Source organism: Astatotilapia calliptera, chromosome 10 (genome assembly GCF_964374335.1).
Source record: "Astatotilapia calliptera chromosome 10, fAstCal68.1, whole genome shotgun sequence".
Taxonomy (NCBI): domain Eukaryota; kingdom Metazoa; phylum Chordata; class Actinopteri; order Cichliformes; family Cichlidae; genus Astatotilapia; species Astatotilapia calliptera.
In genome coordinates, this window is record NC_137431.1 from 19817129 (window position 1) to 19837614 (window position 20486).

At 42.0% G+C, this 20486-nt stretch overlaps 1 protein-coding gene and 1 long non-coding RNA gene across 2 annotated transcripts; both read right to left on the minus strand.

The window, feature by feature from the left end:
- Nucleotides 1–1768: 1768 nt before the first annotated feature.
- On the minus strand, nucleotides 1769–3003 carry LOC113030872 (claudin-4-like). The gene has a single exon (XM_080307154.1). It carries the CDS (start codon nucleotides 2871–2873, stop codon nucleotides 2187–2189), a length of 687 nt encoding a protein of 228 aa, XP_080163280.1. The 5' UTR covers nucleotides 2874–3003; the 3' UTR covers nucleotides 1769–2186.
- Nucleotides 3004–15962: 12959 nt separating this feature from the next.
- On the minus strand, nucleotides 15963–16369 carry LOC145431413 (uncharacterized). Its single transcript, XR_013911720.1, has 2 exons — nucleotides 16228–16369; nucleotides 15963–16144 (listed from the first exon to the last, which is right to left on the minus strand). It is a non-coding gene; the product is annotated as an uncharacterized LOC145431413 (long non-coding RNA).
- Nucleotides 16370–20486: the final 4117 nt, after the last annotated feature.

Genomic DNA, 20486 nt, shown 5'->3' on the forward strand with positions numbered 1-20486 from the left:
ATGTGACTTTGTTGTCCCTGACTCTCTTTCTCTCCCTTTCCCTCCTCCTCTGTTCCTGTGCTACTGTGAGTGTAACTACGGCCCCTCCCTCCTCTTCCCAGCGCAAGCACAAGGCTCACGTGCGGAGTGAAGCGGAAAAAAGTGCGAGAGAGAGCGAGAGAGAGGGTGAGAGAAAGAAAGTGACTCTTTGAAGTGACTCTTTGTTCACTTCAGAGAGTCAGCTCGAAGAGCCGCTTCGTTCATGACCGACACATCACTACAGCCTAATGGGTACCTTAATCAAGCCATGTAATAACAACATGTGCTGGAACATATTAATGCAAAAGTAACATGACAACACTTATATAGTTCTTTTCTACTCTTCCAGATTACTCAAAGTGTTCTATATAACATGCCACATTCACCCAATCTCTCTACATCCAACTACATTCACACTCTTGAACGGAAGAGTCAGGGATTGAACCACTAACCTTCCGATCAGTAGGTGACCTGCTTTACCTCCTGAGCTACAGCCACTCAGTGAACCCTCACTAGGTTGTGGGTTCAATCTGCAATATACTATACTATATTGCAGTATAGTATTGCAACGTGGCATTTGGATCTTCTAACTAAAATTGGAAAATAGGAACATGAATAGCGCCATAATTTCCAGACCTGGCCCACATCTGGTTGACATAGAAAACAAACCTGCAACAAGTGTGTGAATTTATTGTTATTATTAATTTATTATTTTATTTTTTAGGAAGGGGTGGTAATTCATCAAAAAAACAAAAACGGACATTGATCTAAATTTTCCATAAAGTTAATTACATTCATTACACGATAGACAAGTATTGCCCACAAACATTATTTAGTATTATTTGTAATTAAAAATTTAATGACAAAAGTATTCTACAAAACACCTTTTGAAATTTCTCCAGTCTAAACTAAATCCTTTTGGTAGTTACTGTTTGACAAAACAGACGTGTTGAAGTAAAACTGACACTTTGTCAATTCTGACTTGTCATCTATGATTAGATGTAACACATATGAAACTTTAAAAAACTCAAACACTTAATTCTCTTTTTTAATGTATCATTTTTAAACTTTTTAAACTTTGGCAGTGTGGTCTTTGTTAACAGTTTTTTAATCATCTTGTCGTTTTATTTTTCAATGCAAAACTCGACAATGTTCAGTCTTTTGCAAACTCATTCTTACTATGTTTATTAAACTGCTTTAATGTTAAAAAAGGCACCAAAATACATATTATTTTGCATGCTCTGAAATATTAATTTTCTTTTGATATAAATTTCACTTGTACACAATCACACAAAAAGATATTTTTATTCAAAAAGCATATGTAAAAACAATTTCATGATCATCAATATTGAATCAATTTAATAAAGAGATGATAGTCAAAGATAAAACATAGACTTACAATGCATAGATTTCATAGCGGTTTTAAATGGACATGGTTATGACTTTACACAGATCCCTGAAAAAGTCAAATCTGTCTCCAAACTTATGAGCAACAAAAACTGCGAGGGGACTCGAACCTGGCTGGCCACTGGCATGTGATTGCCCGCTTAAAGCTAACCGGTGCCCTATTGAGCCATTTTAACAAAAACAAAACAAAAACAAGCAAACAAAAAAAAAAAAAAGACAAAAAAGAGATGCAAAAGATTATTTTACATGCTCAGAAATATTATTTTCATTTGAGATCAATTTTACTTGTAAACAATCAATCAAATATATTTATATTAAGAACGAAAAAATAATTCCATGATCATCAATTTTGAGTCAATTTAATAAAGAGATGGTAATGAAATATATAACATAGACTTAAACCAGTGGATACATAGTCAGAAATCATAGCAGTTTACCAAAAAAAGTAAAGTCTGTCTCCACGCAACAGAGTAAATAACAAAAAGAATAAATGAAAAAAAAAAATAGGAAAGGTGATTATAATGGTGTAGGATACCTCAAAATACATTCAGAAGCAAGTTACACAATCAAATTGTAAAGATTTCTATCCATTTTAATCTGATTTTATACTTTGTTAATCTACTCATTCCACTGACAAACTTAAGGTGAAAACTTTCATAAAACCTTTTTCTTATTTCCAAAAAACTGCTCGATGTATGAAAATAGGCCTTATTTTAAAAGCGATAAGTAAGGCCTTGCTTACTCAGAGTTGGAGTAATGTTTTACTCAGTTCCATTTCTGCAGAAAAAGGAGCTGCAGACGAGGCCTCCTCCCAGGAACAGAAGGACGGTGGTGAACCAGCCAATGTAGAGCGCGGCTCCCAACTCCATCTTTTTAAGTACCCCATGATCAGGACCATAAGTAGACTGGGTAGGATGAAAATGATCATTGATGGTGTTGGTTGTCCAGCTGACTGGGATGAGAACAAAGAATCCTGCAATGAGGAAGGCAATTCCAGAAGTCAGAGCCATTTTGCTCCTTTGCCATTCGTCTGGTACAAAGTTCATAAAATTTCTCCCAGCCACACCAAGCAGGATCCCAAGGACCTCAATGATAATGGCAATGATGACAAGTGCTCTGGCAGCCTTCATGTCTGCAGGTAACGGTATATACTCGTACCCCATGCAATGCATTTCACCTGTTGGTAAGATCGCACATCTCTTCCATAAACCCTCCGCAATGCACATGAGCATTTTGACATCTTTGAAGGCTGTCATGATTCTCCATGTAGGGAGAGCACAGCTTATGATGCTTCCCATGAAGGCGATGCAGGCCAAAGCCAGGCCTAGAAGCTGTCTTTCGCAAGCCACCATAATGAAGCTCTGTGACTCTCTCCAAGCACCAAAGATGATGTGTTCAAAGGAGGTTCGGTAATTTATCTGAAGAGCTGAGAAGGATGTGGTTATCATTTGGTTATAGTACTCAGAATTAGACTGTGGCTTCCTCTGTACCTGTTCACACTTTTAAAAGAGATGACAGATTTTATTGTTGCCTCTGAGTTGAAACTGATTTCAAAAGAAGGTGACACATAATGACAAAAAACAGAACACATAAAAACTTAACCCAAAATAAATAATTTGAAAAATGCAGGTAATATTTGGTTGGATCGTACTAAATATGGATCATCAAAACTGAAAAATGCCACATCTCAGTGACAATTATAGTTTTAATGTTAACTTTTTTCAAGTTTGTCATAAATTTCTAAATGATTAAAAAGTAACTAACTAAGCTATTTCAGTGCAAATAAAAAAAAAATCCTAGATTTGTTCATTATCACTGAAATTTGTGAGATTTATTCACAGTAAATGGTAATATAGTTTCCAGGAAGAATGTATGGCTGTGGTCCATTGGAGTGTCTGGGGTTTTTCCACCCATGGCTGCTGGTCTCCTGTCCATCCGTCATCCCCCTACTTAAACCTGTGCAACCTGCTTTTTCTCACCAGTTTGTTATGCGCTCCATAGTGGTAACTAGGCAGTTCCTCAGTAAAAACATTTTCTGTTCATTCCCTGGTGGCTTCCTCACCCGCTTGCCTGCCCTCCGGCGTACCACTACACCTCAAACACAAACTCTCCATCTGTTACAGGATCCCTTTCTGTCTCTCTGTCTCTCCCTGTGATCCAGTTCCCTAGGGCTGCCCTTCTCAGCTCCAGTCACCACTTCCCCGTAGCCATTTCTAATCTGTCTCACAATCTCTGGTACATGTATTCCATTACTCCCCAACACTGCATGTGACTGATGCAAGCCAGATCCTTTTAATTAGCAAAATTGTGATTGATAGTTAAAAATTATTGTTGAGGGGCACAGGCATCACTCCACACACATATACATTCAAAAGGGTGCAGGTGCTCAAGCCCCTTCTGCACACCATGCCATGCCACCCCTGCCCCCCTCCACATGCGGTTGCACCTGGGCCTTGTTTTTTTATGGGCGGAAACATGTATACTTTGCAGAAACAACCCTACAAACCAGTGACCACAAGTACAACATGGAATCAAACCTTTTACCACATGCTCAGAACATGTGTTAATCTTTTTAATTTCTTTTGGTTTTTTCCTCCTTGTTTGTGTTGTTAAATATTAATTCTTGTAATTTTATTGTAATCGTTATGTTTATGTTTGACTAAGAGTTTCTTCTTTTGTTTGCCCCCTGAATTCTCCTCTGTGCCCCTCTGTGTCTCTCTACGTCAGAGTGGTTTTGGTCCCTCTGTCTGTTTGCTTCATTTATTTTAAATGTCAGACCCATATGTGGGTTTCATATTTAGTGTTTTAGTGTCTAGTAGGTTTCTATGGTGGGATTCTTTGTCAGGTTGGCAATATTTTCTCATGCTGGTGTAAAACATTGTGGAAAAAAAGTTAAGGAAGAAATTAGTATTTTTGAAAAGTCATCTTTTTTTGATGGAAGTATTTTAATGTTACTGCCAGACATCACTGAGGTGATAATTCAGTCACGTATTGGCTAAATAGCTTGTTTATTCCCTTCATTCATCACTGATTTTTATCTAAAAGTTTTTATTAATGCAGAGTGTTACAGCCCTGAGCCTCAGAGGGAGTGAGACTGCCTTTTTCTTCAAGCAAATCCAAGCGTGCCAGGACTTGCTGACGACTGGTATCTGGAAACCCGTGCCAGCCCCCTGTATGCAGATTGCAGTGTGGCAACCCACATAGACAATTGGCTGTCTGGGATCCTGTGACGCTCCAAGAAGCAATTAGTGGCTGATTGTGCTGAAGATTCTTCACATTGTGGGCTGCTGCCGAGGACTGAACATCCAGTTTGTCCCCCTTGCAGTAACACCACCCCTTTTTGTGGTGTTACTGCTTGTCACGTTAGCCTTAGTTTGCTTTAGTTTTTTTCACTCCCATGTGCGTGTTAGTTGTGTGCTGATTATATGCCCAGTTGTAACCCAGTTCCTAAAATCATCTCAAACAGAAAGAGAAGAAAAATTAAAACATTTAATGTTCATTGTTCTGTTCTTACTGTCCCGGTTAATGAAAGTGAAATGAGATCAAAATAATTATTTAAACATAGAAGGGATGCAGATTATATATGATATGCTCTGGTCAAACAAGGGTTAAGTTTTCTCAGAGGGTTGATGAGCTCTGATGAGAGCCTATTGTTTTACTCCACTCCTCACATGTCAGCCAATCGGTGAAGCTCTAGGCAGCTCTTGTCCCTCCTTAGTACCAGCTCCCAAGTTTTCAGTCTCTTGCTTCTACAGCCGAACAGAGCAGACGGACTAAAACTTTTGTTATCGGTAAGCTGGAGAAATTAACCTCTAACGAGTTAAAAGAAATACCATCTAAACTGATTTTTTTCACAAATTATGTATTTGCACTTGTTGTTGTCAAGGGCAGAGCGAAACCGGAGGGTTTACTGAGCTGTGGCTCCACGTAAATGCTGAGCATCCACTCGACGGCGGTAAGCTAAATGTGGCTAATCAGACACGTGATGTGCGGAGTGTGGGTACAGTTGTTCGTTGTCTCTGAAACGCACTGTTGTTATGCTAGTTAGATCATTAACTAAGTCATTAACATGTGAAAAGCTGTAAATGGTTAAAGCAGCTAAAAATAACCTTATGAGAGATAATTGTAATCAGACTTTATCCTGCTTCCTGTTTAAATTTTGATGTCAATCAGTTGTTTTACAATACTCAGTATTAAACACTTGGAGGTAATTTTTAGTGTATTTCCACTTGTACTAGTAGGCCTATGGTACAAGCGGGATTAAGCACGTCTATTTTAATACTCCTATTTGTGGACTGAGTCCTTGTGTTTACGTGTTATTGAAATTGATTATTTGCACTTTGTTCAATTTCTGATAAGCATTTGCATATTATTCCATTTCTTAAAAGGGGTAATATACGTATTTATTTGTGATTAGATATATATGTACAGTGAGTTTATTTTGATGGATGTAATTAATGTTTACAATGAAAGTGAATTATATGGTGACTATAATTCCTGAATGTTTAAAACCTTGTAGATAATCTTTAGTGCTACTGCAGGTTACAAATACTTGAACCTTGATACTGTGAAATTTTGGATATTGATACTTTGACCTTTGAAACTTGATATTTTAATGTTGTACAACATGACTGAACTGATGATGATTGAATTGACGATAGCTGATCTGAATAGTGGTTACTGCACTGTGACACTACTTTAGTTTAATTTGTGAGAGTTATCCTTAAAGGGCACGTGACATATATTTGGCCATTGTTTATAGGTCAGGTTTTTATGTGGGACAAATCCAAAGACCAGGTCAGCGATTCCAGAACCCAGAGTGTTCCAGTGTTCACTGGATGGCGAGCCAACCCAAGATCCTAGGAGGCGATATACATATACACGCACACTCATTTGCACATTGATGGACTACAATCCTCTACTGTACAAGTAGTACGGTAGGACAGACAATCACACACACACTCCTTGTCAGACGAATTCTATGGGCCCCACCGGTACCATTTGGACTTAAAAAAGACTAATTATTTTACTTGTGCACAATTTTATTTAATTCTATTTTTTTGCTACTTTGGGGGAAATTTTTTATACTTGACATTCTGTTAAAACCTGTTGTGATACTGTGTTGTTTACAAATTTCTTTTACAAGGCTTAACATCACTAAAGTACTTTTAAAGCCACAAAACTGTGTTTGTCTGGTTTCTCTGTCATTCGTGTACCAGAGCTCTAAGAGTCGTTCTCAGTCTTCTGATACTAGCCCAAATTACTTATTACCTTGGTAATTATCCATTGGTACTTTATGTAACTCCACGTAAGTGCTACAAAACTGGCGAGCCAGCCAGGAGCTCTTTGGTGCATGAATATCAGCAGTGAAACCTCCTTAAAGTGTGTATTGTCATTGAAACATCTTTTGTTATTACCACAAGATGGATTTTGTATTGAGCTCAGGTATCAAAGTCCCCAATGCAGTAATTGTTAGTGGTACACTCAATTCATTGGATGATGAAGGGGTTCTTGACTTTTTGAAGCAGTATGGTACCTTTAGAGCCGTCCCAGTTGTAGATCCAAACTCAGAATTTTTTAAAAACCTGATCGTTGAGTACCGAAGTGGTAACTCCATTGATGCCTTAACTGATCTTTTGCCGTACACATATGAAGTTGAAGGGAAGCCCGGTGTGAAATACCATGTAAGAGCTCTCTCCAGCGTTTACACTGCCAAGGTGGGTGGCAGTGCTACTAAGTCCTACTTAGATGAAATAAAGCAGGTGGCAAAACTGAGTGGCAAAAGTTTTGAAGAGGTACTGAAGTCGATGATGACAGAGATCAGTGAAGTCATTGGGAGTTCAGAGACCGATGATGAATGCATGCTCTCCTCCATGCAAGTTGATGATCCAAACAGGGGGAACCAGCTTCACCCCTCTCTTGAAACTTCTGAGATTGCACGCCAGCAGTTGTCTGAAGATCCACCACAGGTAGGATTGATTCAAGGTGGTGCGGAGCCACACCTACCTGTTGATTTCAAAACGAGCCCATTTAGTACGGCAAACCATTTCAAATGGTAAATGGCCTTCATTTGTATAGCGCTTTTCTAGTCCATAGGACCCCAAAGCGCTTCACACTACATTCAGTCATTCACCCATTCACACACACATTCACACACTGGCGATAGCAAGCTACATTGTAGCCACAGCTGCCCTGGGGCGCACTGACAGAGGCGAGGCTGCCGGACACAGGCGCCACCGGGCCCTCTGACCACCACCAGTAGGCAAACATGGGGTTAGTATCTTGCCCAAGGATATTTGGCATGCAGCCAGGATGCAGCCTGGGATCGAACCACCGACCTTCTGATTAGTGGCTGACCTGCTCTGCCACCTGAGCTACAGCCACCCCACCTGAAATTCAGAAAGTCATTGTGGAACACATCGTGAAGAAAGATGACTTGATTGCACATTCATATTCTCCAATGAGACTCCGGTCATTCTCTGGCAGGATCCCCAGACCCAGCGGTGAGACAGATTATGACACATGGCGTTCACATGTCGAACTTCTCAGGAAAGACCCTGCCATGTCTGAACTTCAAAAATCTAGGAAGATCTTTGAGAGCTTGTTGTCCCCTGCAGCTGACATTGTCAACAGACTGAGCCCAGAAGCTGCACCTGAAACTTACCTTCAGTTGTTGGATGCAGCTTTTGGAACAGTGGAAGATGGAGAGGAGCTTTTCGCCCAATTCATGAACACCCTTCAGGATCCTGGTGAAAAGGCTTCTGCGTACCTCTGCCGTCTTCAGGGCGCATTGAACCTTACTCTGAAGAGGGGAGGAGTTTCTGCTGGGGATGCCGATAAACACATTCTCAAGCAGTTTTGTCGTGGATGTTGGGACCACACCTTGCTCTCGGATCTTAATCTTGAAAACAAGAAAAGCCAACCTCCAACATTCTCAGAACTTCTATTAATGCTCCGAACAGAAGAAGATAGACTGGCAGCTAAAGCTACACGGATGAAGAAACACCTTGGCTCAATCCGGCAGCGGGTTGTGGCACACTGTCAAAAGACTTGCACCTGTAGTGAGCTACAGGCAGTGACTCAATCTGATTCTGACCCGTTGACAGATCTGAGGAAGCAAGTTGCATCCCTACAGAGTCAGCTTACTAATTTGATGGCAAAGAAACAGAAGAAAAGCTCGAAGCCTAAGGACAAGGCTGAGTGTGATTTACGTGAGATGGCTATGGCAACACCTAGCGTCAAGGTCACAAGTGCGAAGCCTTCCAACTTGCGGCGGAGTACCCAGCCAAAACCATGGTACTGCTTCAAGTGTGGTCAGGATGGCCACATCTCAGCAAGTTGCAGTAATGACCCAGACCCCACTCTTGTCGCTGATAAGAGGAAGCAATTGAGAGAGAAGCGTCGCATTTGGGAGATGCAAAACACTTCGTCTGCTGACCAGGATTTTTAGACGCAGTCTCAGTTGTGGGGCAAACTGGGACTGAAGCAGGTCAACATCGTCCCGCTAAATCTGGAAGTCAAGCTAAACCAAGAGCACAGGCCACTTTGAGGCAATCCCATGTTGGAGAACAACCTTTCAGACTACCTAAGAGGCTCATAGGCACAAAGAGTACAGGTCAAGTCACGATCAAAGGTAAGGTGTGCAGTTGTCTCCTTGACACAGGTTCTCAAGTGACCACTGTCACTAAGTCTTACTATGACCAGTATTTGTCTGAGCAACAGATAGAGCCACTACATGACCTTCTGGAGGTTGAAGGGGCCAATGGGCAGCTTGTACCTTACCTGGGTTATGTTGAGATTGGAATCACCTTTCCTAAAGACTTTCTTGGTGCTGAACTAGAAGTCAAAACGCTAGCTCTAGTAGTCCCAGACACCGGGACATTAACGAAGTCTTGTGTATTGATAGGAACAAACACTCTTGATGTAGTGTATGAAATGTACAGAGAGGCAAACCCAGAGGGCTATCATCCCATTCCTCATGGGTACAGAACCGTACTCAAAGTACTGGAGTTGCGGCAAAAGCAAGGTTCAGATGAAGACGTTGGATTAGTGAGGATGCGTGGCAACGATGAAGTGAACGTCCCAGCTGGGAAAACAGTCGTTCTTGAGGGGACAGTATCAATCAAGGGATTTTACACTGAGAGATCTGCCCTGTTGGAATATCCTTCAGTATCTTCCCTGCCTGGGGGGCTTTTGGTGCAAACCTGTCTCCTTGACTTGCCAAGTAACCAGTTGTGCAAGCTACCTGTAGTAGTTTCCAATGAGTCAGAGCATGACATTACCATCCCAGCAAAGAGTGTGATTGCAGAACTCAGTGCAATACAGACTGTCCTATCTCACAAACAAATTGTGAGTGAGCCATCAGAGTGTGAACCATCCAGGACCTCTAGTGTGACATTTGACTTTGCCGACTCTCCCATCCCTTCTGACTGGAAAGACCGCATTACTCAAAAGCTGAGCAGTATGCCAGAGGTCTTCGCCCAGACTGATCTGGATTTTGGAAGGACGGACAAGGTCAAACACCACATTAAGCTATCAGATGAGACACCATTCAAACACAGAGCCCGACCGATTCACCCGCACGACATAGAGGCTGTTTGAAAGCATCTGCAAGAGCTTCTCGCAACTGGAGTAATCCGCGAGAGCGAGTCCCCATTCTCCTCGCCAATTGTTGTGGTCAGGAAGAAGAACGGTCAGGTACGTCTGTGTGTTGACTACCGTAAGTTAAACTTACAAACAGTGAAAGATGCATACGCCCTCCCAAGACTGGATGACACCTTCACCGCACTCTCAGGTTCCAAGTGGTTCAGTACACTCGATCTTAAGTCCGGCTATTATCAGATCGAAGTTACAGAGAGTGATAAGCCCAAGACTGCCTTTGTCTGTCCCCTAGGTTTCTGGGAGTTCAACCGTATGCCACAGGGAGTGACAAATGCGCCAAGTACTTTTCAGAGGCTTATGGAGAGATGCATGGGGGACATAAATCTGAAGGAAGTTGTTGTTTTCCTGGATGATCTCATAGTTTTCTCGAAAACCCTTGAGGAGCATGAAGCCAGACTCATGAAAGTCCTGGAACGCTTAAAGGAGTATGGGTTAAAGCTGTCTCCCGAGAAGTGCAAATTCTTCCAGTCCTCAGTTCGGTACTTGGGGCATGTTGTTTCTCAACACGGAGTAGAAACCGACCCAGAAAAGACAGCCACACTTAAAACTTGGCCAGTCCCTCAGAACCTTAAGGAGCTGAGATCCTTCCTTGGGTTCTGTGGATATTACAGACGGTTTGTTAAAGGCTACTCAAGTATTGTGAAACCACTGAACGATCTAACGTCCGGTTATCCACCACTGAGGAAGCATTGCAAATCAAAAGGGAGGAGTAATCAGTATCACGATCCAAAGGAGCCGTTTTATGGACGGTGGACCCCTGCATGCCAGAAAGCATTTGAGGCTATCATTGACAAGCTAACGTCGCCTCCAGTCCTGGCCTTTGCTGACCCAAACCTGCCTTACATCCTTCATACGGATGCGAGCACTACGGGCCTTGGAGCAGCTTTATACCAGGAGCAGGAGGGACAGCTCCGGGTTATCGCCTACGCGAGTAGAGGTTTGTCAAGTAGTGAGTCCCACTATCCAGCACATAAGCTCGAGTTTTTGGCTTTAAAGTGGGCTGTAACAGAGAAGCTGAGTGACTACCTCTATGGCAATCAGTTCACCGTTGTCACAGACTCAAACCTTCTGACCTACATCCTCACCTCAGCAAAACTCGATGCAACCAGTTACAGGTGGTTGGCGGCCCTCTCTACCTTCAATTTCAGACTCCAGTATCGTTCTGGAAAACAAAATGGAGATGCCGATGGACTCTCGCGTCGTCCTCATGGCAGGCTACCTGATGACCTTACATCTCAAAAAGAGAGAGACCGGATATGCCAGTTCGCAAAACAACATCTGTCAGATCCAGACAATATTGACTCAGTCGATCAGGACATTGTTCATGCTATCTGTGAGAGACAGTTTGTTTATCATTCAACCACCTCTGAAGCTTTGGGTGATGATGCAGGTATAACCCTTGTCGAAAGTCTTGCCATTTCTGGAGATGCTGTACCTGACAGCTTTGAGCAGGAAGAAACATTGGGAGGCTTACACATCATTCCCCACCTCTCACCGGCAGATCTCAGAGACAGCCAGAGATCTGATCGGTGCATCAGACATGTTATTACCCAGATGGAGAGTGGGGAGAAACCCCCTCCCACATTGAGGAAAGAAATTCCAGACGTAGTCCTGTTGCTGAGAGAGTTGAACAGGTTCGAGCTGTGCAATGACATTCTCTACAGAACACGAAGAGAAGGCGGTAATAAACATTACCAGTTGGTCTTACCTGAAGACCTGCGAGAGTCTGTGTTGACAAGCCTACATGACAATATGGGTCATATGGGAATAGAGCGCACACTCGATCTGGTCAGAGCCAGGTTCTACTGGCTAAGAATGTCCTCAGATGTGGAGAAAAAGATAAAGACCTGCCACAGGTGCGTACGCAGGAAAACGTTACCTGAGAAGGCTGCACCTTTGGTGAATATCATGACGACAAGACCCCTCGAGTTAGTCTGCATGGATTTCCTATCCATTGAACCAGACAGCAGTAACGTGAAAGATGTTCTTGTCATCACAGATCATTTTACTAAATATGCAGTCGCTATCCCAACATCGAACCAAAAAGCTCGGACTGTCGCAAAGTGTCTGTGGGACCATTTCATAGTACACTATGGCATTCATGAAAAATTACACAGCGATCAAGGGCCTGATTTTGAGTCTCAGTTGATCAAGGGGCTGTGTGAAGTAGCAGGCATACAGAAGATTCGGACTACGCCGTACCACCCCAGAGGCAACCCAGTGGAGCGTTTTAACCGAACACTCTTAAGTATGCTTGGAACTCTGGAGAACAAAGACAAGTTACATTGGAAGGATTTTGTAAAGCCTTTAGTTCATGCGTACAACTGTACCAAGAACGAGGTAACTGGATTCACACCATATGAGCTGATGTTTGGGCGTCAGCCACGGTTGCCTGTCGATTTGGCTTTCGGTTTACCTGTGAGAGAACAACAAAACAAGTCACACTCCCAATATGTTAAGGACCTCAAATCTCATCTTGAGGAGAGCTATAGAATAGCTACACGGAGTGCTGCAAAGGTAGCCGAAAGGAACAAAACTAGATTTGACAAACATGTGACCACATCTACCTTGGAAATCGGGGACCGAGTGCTGGTCAGAAACATACGCATTCGAGGAAAACACAAACTCGCCGATAAATGGGAGCAGACCGTCTATGTGGTGGTGAAACGAGCTGGAGACCTCCCCGTTTACACTGTTAAACCAGAGGGCGGGGATGGCCCCATACGCACCCTACACAGAGACCTCTTACTCCCTTGTGGGTTCCTCTCTGCAGCCAAGGAAGTGAAACCTGAACAACCAGAACCAAAGAAAAGGCCCAGAACGCGACAGACCACTCACAAAGACAATGAAAGAGCAGATCACCCCTCGGACGAGGATGATATTGTTTCAGTCCACTGGTTTGCAGATAGATCAGTGCCAAATGACTCGGCGTACATTGTCAAGCGAGATCTTCTGCTGACCCATAAATCAAGTCTTAGTCAAGATGATGTGACTGCAGATCAAGACAAGTTGGCTGGTAATACTCCAGCTTGTGCAGACACCATCTCCGATGTTGTTCCAGCCAGTCATGCTGACCATAACCAACCTTATGACAATCAGAACCCGAGTTATGGAGAAGCCTCGTATGAAAGAGACTTACCTGGAAATGACGACTCTGAACCGGAAAGAGACTTACCTGGACGTGACGAACCTGAAAAGGAAAGAGACTTACCTTCTATGGATCGCCCTGACATGAGGGATGAACAAATCCTACTTCTCCCAGACATGTTAGGGAGCGATGAGGAAGGAGAGGACTTGATATTTGACAGGGAAACAGTAAACAAAGAGAGAGATGAACAAACAAGCAAAGGAATTCCTGTCCGAAGATCAGAAAGAAGTCGCCAGCCACCAAAAAGGCTAGACTATGCTGAATTGGGAAATCCCCTTGTCACTGTGGTCAAATCATTATTTCAGGGTTTAACCACAGGTTTAACCACAGCTTTCATTTCACTCTTTAAATGCTAAAGCTGAATTACTGTTCTTAGATGATGCAGTTCACAGTAGACATGCAAAGGGACTTGCATGAATTCAAGAGGGGAGGGTGTAACCCAGTTCCTAAAATCATCTCAAACAGAAAGAGAAGAAAAATTAAAACATTTAATGTTCATTGTTCTGTTCTTACTGTCCCGGTTAATGAAAGTGAAATGAGATCAAAATAATTATTTAAACATAGAAGGGATGCAGATTATATATGATATGCTCTGGTCAAACAAGGGTTAAGTTTTCTCAGAGGGTTGATGAGCTCTGATGAGAGCCTATTGTTTTACTCCACTCCTCACATGTCAGCCAATCGGTGAAGCTCTAGGCAGCTCTTGTCCCTCCTTAGTACCAGCTCCCAAGTTTTCAGTCTCTTGCTTCTACAGCCGAACAGAGCAGACGGACTAAAACTTTTGTTATCGGTAAGCTGGAGAAATTAACCTCTAACGAGTTAAAAGAAATACCATCTAAACTGATTTTTTTCACAAATTATGTATTTGCACTTGTTGTTGTCAAGGGCAGAGCGAAACCGGAGGGTTTACTGAGCTGTGGCTCCACGTAAATGCTGAGCATCCACTCGACGGCGGTAAGCTAAATGTGGCTAATCAGACACGTGATGTGCGGAGTGTGGGTACAGTTGTTCGTTGTCTCTGAAACGCACTGTTGTTATGCTAGTTAGATCATTAACTAAGTCATTAACATGTGAAAAGCTGTAAATGGTTAAAGCAGCTAAAAATAACCTTATGAGAGATAATTGTAATCAGACTTTATCCTGCTTCCTGTTTAAATTTTGATGTCAATCAGTTGTTTTACAATACTCAGTATTAAACACTTGGAGGTAATTTTTAGTGTATTTCCACTTGTACTAGTAGGCCTATGGTACAAGCGGGATTAAGCACGTCTATTTTAATACTCCTATTTGTGGACTGAGTCCTTGTGTTTACGTGTTATTGAAATTGATTATTTGCACTTTGTTCAATTTCTGATAAGCATTTGCATATTATTCCATTTCTTAAAAGGGGTAATATACGTATTTATTTGTGATTAGATATATATGTACAGTGAGTTTATTTTGATGGATGTAATTAATGTTTACAATGAAAGTGAATTATATGGTGACTATAATTCCTGAATGTTTAAAACCTTGTAGATAATCTTTAGTGCTACTGCAGGTTACAAATACTTGAACCTTGATACTGTGAAATTTTGGATATTGATACTTTGACCTTTGAAACTTGATATTTTAATGTTGTACAACATGACTGAACTGATGATGATTGAATTGACGATAGCTGATCTGAATAGTGGTTACTGCACTGTGACACTACTTTAGTTTAATTTGTGAGAGTTATCCTTAAAGGGCACGTGACATATATTTGGCCATTGTTTATAGGTCAGGTTTTTATGTGGGACAAATCCAAAGACCAGGTCAGCGATTCCAGAACCCAGAGTGTTCCAGTGTTCACTGGATGGCGAGCCAACCCAAGATCCTAGGAGGCGATATACATATACACGCACACTCATTTGCACATTGATGGACTACAATCCTCTACTGTACAAGTAGTACGGTAGGACAGACAATCACACACACACTCCTTGTCAGACGAATTCTATGGGCCCCACTGGTACCATTTGGACTTAAAAAAGACTAATTACTTTACTTGTGCACAATTTTATTTAATTCTATTTTTTTGCTACTTTGGGGGAAATTTTTTATACTTGACATTCTGTTAAAACCTGTTGTGATACTGTGTTGTTTACAAATTTCTTTTACAAGGCTTAACATCACTAAAGTACTTTTAAAGCCACACAACTGTGTTTGTCTGGTTTCTCTGTCATTCGTGTACCAGAGCTCTAAGAGTCGTTCTCAGTCTTCTGATACTAGCCCAAATTACTTATTACCTTGGTAATTATCCATTGGTACTTTATGTAACTCCACGTAAGTGCTGCACAGTGGTCTGCTGAATGCAGCCCTGTCAGTTTTCTGTTTGAATTTTGCAATAAAACCTTTATTTCACTTAGTTTCCCGTGTGAGGGCTTATGTATGTTACTCCTCCATGTCCGCTAGCAGAGGGGGTCGTAACACAGAGCACTGTTATGAGTGGAGGACTGTAGCAGCGCACACAAAAGGAATTCATGAGTCAACACACTGAAATTAGCTACCCCATAAAAGTGAAGAAATAAGTCAAAACCTTACTACCACAGGTGTACAGGACTTAAAGTACAGAAAAGTGCATTAGCCACTGTAAATATCAACACTTCATCGAGTTCTTTTGATTTCTCAGAGGCATACTGTCAGGCGCAGTGGCCCGTGGACATGGGATGGACTCAAGCGCAGATTCAAAACCGGAGGCCAGGGGTGAGGTGTAACGAAAAGAGACTTTATTTTTACAATGCTCAGAGGCTAACAGAAAGTGCAGACTAGAATCAATGAACATAAACTAGATGTCTGAGGCGAGAGAAAAATACTGTGGTGAAAACTAGATGGCAGGGATAACTGGGTGCAGGTACTGGGCAGGGAAAACTGTGGCGGGCCCGGGCACTGAAACAGAGGACAGAGCAGTCAGGGGAATCCCACAGAGGGTTGCGAGTGAATCTAAAAAATAGTACACTGAGCTGTCTTACAAGCTTGCAGGTGGGGGTTGCGTGGAGGGGGGAGGCAGGAGAGGTCCAGGTGGGTGCTGCATGCAAGGCAGGGAGGCAGGCAGGAGAAAATGGCAGCTCCAAAACGGAGAGGGATTACCGGTGGCAGCAAACTGGTATCCAGGAGAGCTTGGTAGGTGGTTTTCAGAGGCTGACGAAAAAAACAGAGATACGGTTAATACACACGATTAGTCACCAAGGAACGGACGTGAGGCCGAGAACTGACTAAAGTTGGCAGATAATCTGGCGAAGACCAGTTGAGTGCGCCGGTCATAAATACTGCTGGTCCGATTGCCATCAGGTGAGGAACAACAAAGACTCCACCCAGTGGGGAGGAGCTGATGCTGTGGAAAACCACCCAGACCACGACACATCCGATAGAAGACAAAACAACAAAACACTGTTCAGCAGACCATTTATTACTTCTAGAAGGGAGATGCGTCCTGCAAGACACGCTGCTGCGGATCTCAAAATGGTGGTGTGCCCCTAACAGTTTTATTACAGAAGCTCTCTCATTCTAGACTAAACAATTCCAGTAACTTTCCACAGAAAATGGTTTCCTCTTATCTTTAATTTCCCAGGCAAGTATGAGCGAGAGTCTGCAGCTTTCTACTCCCCTTTATTTTCAGGGCTGTGTCCACTTAATACTACACTATATAACTTTATAACACTTAATAAAAAAGAATAGCATAATTGAGGCACTGAAAATTATTTATTCCCAACAGTCCCTCCTTTGATCTGATCAGAGTAGATCGGCATTACTAAAAGTCATTAAGCATCATCATGTTGTCTTCAGATCCCCAACCTTACGGTGTGTTCACACCGAACGCGATAGAGGCAGGCAGAGCGTCAGGCTTACATGTAAAGTCAATGGAAAGGCGTGCTGACCCGCGATTGCGGCTCCCGCGAAAATTCGGAAACAGATTTGCGTCGCGAAAACGCCTGAAACGCGCGTGAGTGTAGCGCGTTTCAGGCGTTTGACTCGCGAAAAAAACCACGCGCGTGAGTTTATGTGTTGCATTTTGTGTATACACGCCTTTCGCGTCCCCGCTTGAGTTGGAAAAATCTGAACTCCAGCATCAAATCGCGCCGCGACAACCAATCAGGTCCCAGAATCGCCCGCCTAGACACCAATTACAGGCGCTCAATCCCACCTGCAGAGCGCCTGTCCATCTGCCTGAGGTTAGTAAAAGTATTTAATACGGTAGTCCTTTATTGATACCTGTGCTAACATATGCTAAACCATCCATTTATACACTGCTAACATGGATGTGCTATGCTAACAGTGAATGCTGTCGGTGTTTACTGAAAGCAAACTGTGGTACAGAGAGGACTGTTTATAATATTTCTAGTGATACTCAGAAGGTCTCATCAAGCCCCGATTTAATTCGATTTATGCTGTTATCAGTGTTTGCGATGATAGCATGGCTGTGGTGTCACATCAATGTATGCGCTTGGTGTTTGCTGATATCAAACTGTAGCATTAGGACCACTGAGTTAACCTTTGTAGTGATACTCACTCCTTTTTATTTAGACCTGGTTTGATTCTGGGATAGTTGAATATTTGTATATAATCCCTGCAGCTGTCAGACTCTATAACAGGGGTCACCAGCCTTTATTAAAACAGAGTTAGATAAAACTGAACAGTTTGGTTCATCTCTAGTTACATGGTTCTATCTTGATAAGCTGTCTTATCACAGATTAAGTTTTCAAAAATATTAATGATTTAAGCAAGGAAAGGGCTACATGTCAACATACAACTCTTTATTTCTATTAATATCTCACTTCATTCCTACCTGATTGACATGTTTAGGAATTATGAGTGATTGGCACACTGTAGTTGTGAAAGTTGCTACCAATCAAATTATGATATGTTAACGTTAAAACAAAACACAACTGTTTTAGATATTATCTAATATACATTTTGTAATTATCCTTATAATTACAAAATGTTTTATGTAAGATTTAAGTTTTTTTGATTTAAATCTGACATCACAAAAGTATTTTGGAATTTGAATAATGTATTTTGTAACTGCAGTACACATAATACTGATTTTGAACAATTTTGTCCAGGTTCCTTGTCACCGCGGACTCCTTCAGGACCAAGCGTTCAGTTACAGAGTCGGTGTGTCAGATCACCCCCCAGGCAGCGACGGCCATCTGGGACTGTCTAGTGGACGACTTCATGGCTGTCCCTTCACCTGGAGACTGGCGGTCCATCACAGAGGGATTCCAGGAGCGCTGGAACTTTCCTCTGTGCTGTGGAGCTCTGGATGGGAAGCACATCCAGACAAAGGCACCCCATATATCATATAGGAGACACACACATTGATATACACTAAATATTTATTTCATTTCTTTTGTGTGGTGCCCAAATTTATGCACCTGCTTGATTTTGTTTAAACAATTATTGCACACTTTCTGTAAATCCAGTAAACTTCTTTTCACTTCTCAAATATCACTATGTGTGTCTCCTGTATGATGTATTTAACTGACATTTTTTATTGTAACAACCAACGATTTATACAAGAAAATGTCTATTAACAAGGTTGCCCAAACTTTTGCATCCCACTGTATTAGTATATTTTGTCTTTAGTATAATATGAAATAAATTCTACATGTGTCAAGTCGTGTGCCAACATTTGCTGTGTAGTAGAACTGAGACATTAGTCATTATAAAAATTTATTTGAAATAATATTAGAATTCTCAAACAGAAAAACATTAAACATAAATATATAAAATATAAGTATTTACAGAGAGACAGGAATAAAAAGGACCAGCTGCTCTCCAGAGCAGGAACAAGGCTGAGGAGGAAATGTGTTGCCCCCCTGGTGTGACAGGTGCCTGGGAGGGGTGCGATCCTAGATCCTGCAGCTGTGTATTGAAATAAAGAGGCACAGATCATGAACTTGTTTACGTTTCAACTGCAGGATTTATTCAGCTCATCAACAGGGGAACAAATCATTAATCGCCTCTCATAAGACCCAGCAATTCTTTGTAACGTGTGGCATAACAGCTGTCAGCGCATTGTCAAAAGTACAGGAATAACCTTGCCGAGTATACATTAACCATCATAAATATAGATAACATTGGCTCGCAGTGACCAGGTTGCCTCAGCCTTTGTTCCGGTTACACATACATATCACTGCATCAAGAAATACAATGTACTGTAACTCACAGTATAACCATTCGTATACAGCACATGAGCAGCTATGCAAGCATTAATTACAGCCTTTGCATCCTGTCTTACTTCAACAAGACATATAGAGAACACACAACTGAGAACGTGCCTTAGCATCGCTACGGTACTTGAGGCTCACTTCCCCCGCTAGCCAGTCCATTAGCCTAGCACGATCACGTTCACATCACGATCTCATTCAAAACACAATACTTAAACAGTACTTAACTTATAACGGTATACTTTCATTCACGAGTTCACAACAGTCTTATTGCTTCTACTGTGTTACCTATTAGTCATTTTGAGGACTAGTAACCCACCTGTGTATTGAAATAAAGAGGCACAGATCATGAACTTGTTTACGTTTCAACTGCAGGATTTATTCTGCAGATTTGCCTCCCAGGGGGGTTTACGCTCCTCCTGGCCGCTATGCGCCACCTAGTGGTATTTTTTAAGTAATGCCATGGAAGATGTAAAGTGTAATTAGAAAATACTGATTTAACACTGAACGACATAACAAAGACCAAAATACAACTGGGGTGTTCCCTCCACTTCCCTGTATGAAGACACAAACTGAACCAACATCCCCACAAGTCTTTTTATCTCTTAATTTTTTAACTATTAGTGTAATCCAGATTTACCAGCCACACATTTCAACTTAACACATATGTTAACCTTTTACACTCTCCCCTTTTTTTTTTATATAGGTCTCCTGACTTTTGTCATGTTAAGGGATGTATGTTTCTAGTTACTGTGGTTGAAGGTAACAGGTGTCCAGGTATGGATGTGGGTATGTGAAGTATGGGAGTGGAAGAGTACTGGGAATACCCTGCAGAGGGTATGTGGGCAGGAGAGAGTTCACCCCTGCATTCCATTGCTGGTATGATGGTTGTCCCAGGGTGTTATAGGTGAACATCTCTCTCGGCCTGGCAGTCCGCTGCGTTCTCCTCGAAATCTCTATTTCTTCCGGTGGTTTATTCCCATCAACTGTTGGGTTAACTGGTGGCTTGGTACACAGGTCTGGCTCAGTGTGATGTTCGTCTTCCAGGGCGGCGTCCTCCA